We start from the raw sequence: 7500 nt of genomic DNA, 5'->3' as shown, positions 1-7500 counted from the left end.
GTCTTCAGGTATCTTTCCTTTGGGTCATTGGCAGTTAAATGAAAACAATGTTTCCACACTACCAATCCTGGATGACTACCCGTGGGGTGACGCTTCGTTGTGGGAACTGTCACTTAAAGCTGGCTGATAGGGAAATCTTAATACTAGCAACGACACTACCGACTGAGCCACCTTCGCATCTTGTGGTAAAAGAAGGCAAAGAGGATAGAGCTTATGAAACAATTTCCAAAGTTAAAAATTCAGGTGATGGAAAAAGCTCTCAAAACCGCTGCCCTTACACACTGCATTGTCGAAATCATAATTGCGATGTGGTTGTTGGCAAAGTAACAAAACTGGTATCAAGAGAGTTTATATGTTTCAAATTTGAAAACGTGTATATCGAGAAGAACTTCGGTGAGAAGATAGAAGCGAAAAAAGTGTCTAAGGTCCGTGAAAGACTTATTAAGGAATGTGGCATTGAAGTTGTGAATATATCAAACAATGTGACTAGTGCAAAGTCCTCTTCGTCCTCTCCCCAACCAAGCTTACCTATGGTTTACTGCGATGCAACTGAGCTTACTCACACGTCATGGGAAGTAAATGTCTTAACGCGTCAGAGCCCTCGAGATTATCAAAAAGAGCTTTTCCTTTCTATAATGTGTGGAAACACGCTGGTGTATCTTCCTACGGGCTCAGGTAAGACCTTGATTGCAGCGATGGTACTAAGTTGTATGAAGAAACTTAATCCAGACAAACTGATGGTGTTCCTCGTGGATCGAATCCCGCTGGTTTACCAACAAAGGGATTACATTAAGAAACAGTTGCCAGATTTAAGAGTGGGGTCTTTGGTTGGTGAAATGGAGCCTGAACAAAAGAAGGATGTGCATGAAAGACTTGCAAGTGGAAAAATAGATATCTTGGTTTTGACCCATCAGATTTTTCTGAATTTTTTAGCCACGTGCACTCAAACTGACCCAATCATCCGACTCTCCGATGTTTCCGTCTTGGTTTTTGACGAGGCTCATCATTGCCAAGGAAACCATCCATACAACAAGATCATGGGGCAATTCTATCACAACGTTCCAGACAGGTTTAAACCTCTCGTACTCGGTTTGTCTGCATCTCCAGCTGGAGAGCTGTCAACTCAACAAACTTTGTTGAAACTTCAAGAATTGCTAAAGAACCTGGAATGTGATATTTCGACACCCGTGATATCTGGAGATCTCGTTGCACATGTCAATTGTCCTGAGACTTCTTATGAGGTGGCAAATGCTATGAACAATTACCTCAAATGTGTCATACAGCGTCACATTCAACACCTAAGGAAAACCTATATCGACAACACACAGGGGTCCTATCGTCTCGAGCTGGATAGGTTGCCTTTATTTTCGGCTAACTTTAGAGGTGCACTACGAAAATTAATTGACAGTTGCCCTAGTGACAAACATAAAATTAAGCCCCTTATAGTTGGGGAGCATATAATGCAAATGCTTGGGGTTGTTGATCTGAGTGAAGTTCTTGGTTGCAAGCATGCCGTAGAATGCCTCAAGGAATGCGTCCAACGTATACAGTGTGCAGTTACACCTAAAGATGGCGTCTTGAAAAGGATTTTAACTGATAATCCCATTTTTGAACATGTTAGAAGTTTAGTCAACACTGAGATTCACGGGAGCATCGTGTCAGAAAGATACAGCATCCTTGAGAGACACGTCAAAGAGTTTGTCGACTGCTCTCTGGTAGATGAAACATCTAGAGGGATTGTCTTTGTGAACATGCGTAAGACGGCTTATAAGCTATGTGAGCAGATTAGGGCAATCCCAGACGTGACTGAAAAGTTGAACCCTGAAGCCTTCGTTGGTCATGGCCAGGGGAGCTATGATGGAATGACGTGGAGAGATGAGCAAGAGCTAGTGTTAAAGAATTTCAAATCTGGCCGGACAAAACTCCTGATCAGTACCAGTGTCCTCGAAGAAGGGCTTGATGTCCCAATTTGTAACCTGGTCGTGCGGTTTGAGGGCGCGGCTACCTTGCGGGCTCTTGTTCAGACCCGTGGGCGTGCTTGCCGACGACCCGACAGTAAGTTTGTCGTCATCTGTGATGAAAGCGAGAAAAAGGAAGCTCAAGATGTTATCCGTAAGGAGGAAAACATGAAAGAAGCTATAAGGAGATTAATGGAGAAAAAAGCAATTAAGTCTCAAGCGGTAAAATTCTGCTGCGAATCGAGGAAGCCAAGCTTTTTCCTTCCTTTACCAGAGGAAGCCGATGAAAAAGTTCGCGTTAAGCGTTACTATCCTTTAATCTCTGTCTCTGTGCAAAACCTGGAAGGGCTTGATTATCGTGTGATAAGCTTCCTGGAGAGCAACTTCGAAGTTAAGTCCTCGGACATAGCTCAGTCAACTTCATCAGCCGGTAAAGAACAGAAGTGTATGATCTTTGACCTACAACCAAGCGAAGAGAAGGACAACAAAGAGTTCAAATCCAAAGAAGAGTTCATTTGTCACGTGGCGAATGTTTGGTGCTCACAATTGACAAACCCAGACGAGGAACCAATTCCCGTGTGGCTCCAAACCTCTCTGCCGAAGAAACGTCACAAGGCAAGCGAGTCTCTTCACCAGTTATCAGCAAGTTCTTTATTTCTCGGGACTCTTGTAACTCGTTGCCATTTTCAGTACGAATGGCCTACAGCACCGAGCCTGAGAAATGTTAACACCTATTTCGACCACAGCCTCAAGTTGTTAACGGTGACATTCCGTTTGCAGACACGGCTCTACAAGTTCGAACTGCGTTACGACGAACTTGAAGAATTCATACTTGTGTATAATGACGTTGGCGCAGGTGTTAAAAGAATTTTTCTCACTGCAAAACACCCGCCGCGCCTTTTCCAAGAAGTTGAGACAGAAGTCAATGACAATATGCCGCAAAATGACGACGACGGTGTTGTAAACGACTCATCAGATTCAGAAAGTACCGAAGGCTATTCGACTGATGAAGATTCAGGAAGTACCGAAGGCTATTCGACTGATGAAGAATACCCGGACAAGATCACGGATTTTCGTCATCGCGCGGAATCGAGTCCTATCGATAGTGAAATCATTTGGGAAAGAATTTCTGACATCCCTACTGGTGAGAGGGCATGGGGTCAATGTTTGACTTTTTGTTTTGCAATGCCCTCAAACAAATCTACTAATTTGACGCAGTTTCTGGCTGTTATCCAGAACAGATTTCAAAAGAAAGCCTTCCATTGCCGAGTTAAGGAAAGCTGCGGCAGGATTTCAAATGTGGATCTGCCAATCGACATTCCTTTTGATGTCATGTACGCTTCCCAAAGTGTCATCTCATTGCATCCGGTCGTACGCAGTAGACTGTCTGAGAATTTTGGAACCCTCCTTCAAAGCAAACCCCCTGATGAGATGACCGCAGTATTAGACCAGTTGAGAAAGTCGTTGGAACAAGACAAGTTTTGTGACCCTGAGAAGGCTATCAAGTCGTCACTGAACCAAGGAAATCCATCAACATCCTGGATTCAGGGAAGGCACGTCCCAAGCCATTGTGCTTTGATCAAACGCGCGGTTATCACTCCAACGAGGCTATTGCTCTATCCACCGGAAGTTATGGTGAAAAACCGCGTACTCAGACAGTACGACCCAGAAAACTTCCTGTGCGTCAGCATCCGCGATGAAAACCTGTCGAAGTTATCAGCTGGAGGAGGAAGCCTGGATCTACTGCTTGATGACATCAACCGCATTTTGGATGAAGGTTTAGCAATAGCTGGTCAGCAGTTTCTCTTCTTAGGAGCCTCAAACAGTCAGCTTCGCAATCATAGCTGCTGGTTTGTTGGACCCAGGCTCCAACCGGATGACATAAGGCTGTGGATGGGAGACTTCTCACAAATCAGGTAAGATGAAACAATCCATCCTCTACCTCTTAAATGACTATTATCGCAATTCCTAAGTTTCTCTGAATTGACTATTTTCATTAGTTTAGGCCGTTTAGCGCTTGATAGGGATTATGAGAAATGAATATCTATTTTTAAAATCCGAACCCCAATGTCTAAACTCGCTAGATTTGAACCTTGGAATGTTCGATTAATGACCCTTTCACTTAACCACTAGACTACCGCATCGCTAACTGACAGAACACTTTTAAAAATATCAATACTGGTATATTTTTTCTTCCGAATGCCGCTGTAAACGTGTATTATCACCAGCTAAGAATCAAGTTTAAAAAGGAAAAAATACCACTTACCAAACCTCAAGAGAAAGCTAACCATTTTAAAATCAAGTACTAGACTTAACCACTAATCAGCAATGATTTTATATATACTAAATAGATTTGATAAATAATCGGTGCAATTGTCCGTCAGTTGATCTTTAGTTATTAAGTGGATAAAAACAGTTCCTTCACATTGGGTGCTCCGGGTTAAAATCCCGTCTAGGGATGCAACTTTTACTTTTTTCTTTTCATCTGCTACCACAAGTCCTGGGACAGAGTAATCTAAATTGACGATAACAGTCATTCCAGGGAAAATTACGAATTGCCGATAATCGTCATTTCAGAGGTAGAGGATGTGTTGGATGAAAAGACCAATGGCTATCGTGACTAAATGAAATTTGCATTTCATTTATGCGCCCTTGAAGATAAATGAAAAAGCAGATATGCGCTTATCATCACAGCTATTTATTTCCCCAAGTCCATGATTACGCTCGTGCAATTCTTATATCTTTTTTGGTTGTTGTTTTCGCAGATTAGGGACCTTAAGCAAGGGCGAAAACGAGGGCGATTTCTCCTTACTGTAATAATTTTGTGATTACTCCAAGTCGCTCGACATGGAAATTGAGTCCACATTCCAAGAATAAAATTGTTGAAAACGGTGTGGATATTTAGAAAGAAAATTGAAAATTCATCGTCTGGTGCTCGCGTACTCCACACCACCTCAAGTTTGATCATTTCTCGTCGTTTAATCTACGACTGCAACGTCGACATCGATTACACCATTTCGTTCACGTCCTACGATGTGGGCGAAGTACCCAAAGAAATAAATTGGTAAAAGCGGTTTCAGAGTAAAAATATACAGTGAAAGTTTTGCATTCGTACGCTCGCGTTGTCGTTAAAGCCTCAAATTTGGTTATTTCACGTCGTCGTTGTGCAGAGTACAGCAAACATATTTTTTCGCCTATAACCAATACTATACTTGTTTTGTGGCGTTGTCGTTGACGACCGCGTCGTAGATCTTAAATTCCTTGTTGTCAAGACGAGAACGGCAAAGAAATGTATCAAAATGTAAAACTCACATGCGGAGCGTGCAGAGCTATCGTTTTTTTCTGATTAAACCTATTGTCTCGTAACAGTCGTCGTCGTCCTTGCTTAAGCCCTCTATCATTTGCTGACCCTCTATATTTAGACACTCTTTCCCACCTTAGTTACCTGGCCTATGGATGAAAGTGAGGCTGGAGTTGACCTTGTTTTGATAGAAACCTCACTGCTTTTCTTAAGTAAATTCTTACTAATTAACATAAAGAATAAATGCTATACCGAGTAATTGCATTGTGACTAAACTTGATAGACAACAAATGAAAGGAAACGATGTTATGTGCTTGTAACATTTCGATATAAATCTATATCATCTTCGGACTAAGGCGGGATACAAGTAGCAGAATTTAAATACTGCGAGATTGTGCAACAGTATAATCACGTGAAAGTGAAAAACAAAGAAACGAAACTGTCAGGAGAATAGGCGGAGTTCTCCACTGGGTTTTAAACACGAAGACGCATTATAAAAGGGGGCGCTTCACGCACTGCTTCTGTTCGAATTCATTCAAGCACGACTGATTAATTATCCAAGATGGTGATCAACAAACAGCAACACAGAGACAGAAGCCCGAAAAGATATTTCTAGCGCGAAAAAAAAGGGACTGGGAATTTGAAAAAAGAACGACAGATAACATTTTATGGCATATTACGGACACATTGCCATAAGGAGCTTTTTTTATTGAAGAAATTATCACAGAGCTCTCGGTTGCGTCCACGGTTGATTGATAAATTATTTGCATGTGCCTAAGGCACCACATCTTTTATAGTCCCGCGCACGTCAACGGTGACTGACAAATGAGCCTCGATCTTCCCAGGGAAGACTTCCTTATATAGCGCGCCTTCGTGTTTAAGCCATTGTTCAGAAATGGTGTTAGACGCTTAATATGGTAAGCTTCTTTATATAGTAATAGATTCCAGTTGTCATCGCGATCTATTATGTTAGTGTTATCACGCACGGTTTGGGCGAAGAATTCTTTGTTGATTACAGTAGTAGATGAAATGTTCTCATTTGTGAAAATATCCGGTAAGTTGTATAAATCTAGTATGTGTTTGATATTATCACAATCGCGAAGATGTTTATATATAGCACTTTCTTTGTCCGTGGGTGCATGTTCTTGTGTTCGGACAAACAGAGTTCTGTTCGTTTTGCTGATGTACGAAGAATTACAACCAGGGCCTTCGTACATCGGCAAAACGAACAGAACTCTGTTTGTCCGAACACAAGAACATAACATCGTTTCCTTGCATTTGTTGTCTATCAAGTTTAGTCACAATGCAATTACTCGGTATAGCATTTATTCTTTATTTACTAAAGCTATCAGCAGGTAATGGATACTAATTAACATGACAACAACATCAGTAACATATGAAAAGGAGGGAGGTCTGTATCATAACAGGGTCAACACTAGCCTCACTTTCATTTAAAGGCCGGGTAGCTAAGCACACAACTGTAAAGAGGTCCATTGTCCCTTGGCCAAACAATATGTATTTTCTCCCTTACGTCATATAGGCATTGAAAGAGAATCGCTTTAATAAAGGGTCTTCAGCAATTCAAACAAGTTGCTCTAGCAATTAAAGAAAAGCATTGCATATGGCGGCCGTCAAAATGTTATAATTTATTTGTTGATTCATTAAATTGGGAGCTTAAAGCACCCGACGTTTTCGAGCTGCGGACCCAAAGCGGAAGTAAACTTTTCGCATACCAGGACAGTACTTTCTCCTAGATTTTTAACTTAATCGTCCGTAATAGTGAAAAGATACTTGGAAACATAAATTGGAAGTGTCAATACAAGTTAAAAATGAAAACAGTTCCCTTCCGTTTGCCGTCCGCGGCCGATAAACGGCAAGCGCTTAAGCTGCCTATTAATGCCAAACAATTCATATTTGCGATCGGTATTCTTTCTCCAATAAACGAAAAAGTCATCGACTTTATTTCCAGGTGCGTGGCTTCGTTCATGGCTCGTATGGGACAATGCTTTTCCACTTCAATTGACACCGTGGGCATTGAGATAAGTCAAGGCGTCATGGACCACATGGAGGAAGATGTCAAGACCACTGACCAGGAGTACACGTTTTCTGATGGAGTGGGCAGAATATCACAACAGCTTCTCACAGAGGTCTGATTCATTTTAAACTCAAAAAGGGGATATAATACTATAAGGAATCGCAACTCCTTATCCATTGATAGTTCTCGGCCAAAAACATGACCCA

At 41.7% G+C, this 7500-nt stretch overlaps 1 protein-coding gene across 3 annotated transcripts in view; it reads left to right on the top strand.

The window, feature by feature from the left end:
* Positions 1 to 7500, top strand: part of LOC138056741 (uncharacterized) — a 42941-nt gene that overhangs the window by 26540 nt on the left and 8901 nt on the right. For 2 of the 3 annotated variants that reach the window (XM_068902608.1, XM_068902610.1), the window contains exons 2-3: positions 1 to 3874; positions 7229 to 7406. The exon at positions 1 to 3874 is cut by the window's left edge. In XM_068902608.1, coding sequence (XP_068758709.1) covers positions 39 to 3874; positions 7229 to 7406 — 4014 coding nt within the window. In that variant the 5' untranslated portion in view covers positions 1 to 38. The remainder of the gene's footprint in view (positions 3875 to 7228; positions 7407 to 7500) is intronic. The other variant, XM_068902609.1, reaches the window with a different exon arrangement.

Source organism: Montipora capricornis, chromosome 7, assembly GCF_036669925.1.
Source record: "Montipora capricornis isolate CH-2021 chromosome 7, ASM3666992v2, whole genome shotgun sequence".
NCBI classification, from domain to species: domain Eukaryota; kingdom Metazoa; phylum Cnidaria; class Anthozoa; order Scleractinia; family Acroporidae; genus Montipora; species Montipora capricornis.
The sequence above is the reverse complement of the archived record's forward strand: the minus strand, read 5'-3'. Positions and strand labels throughout refer to the sequence as shown.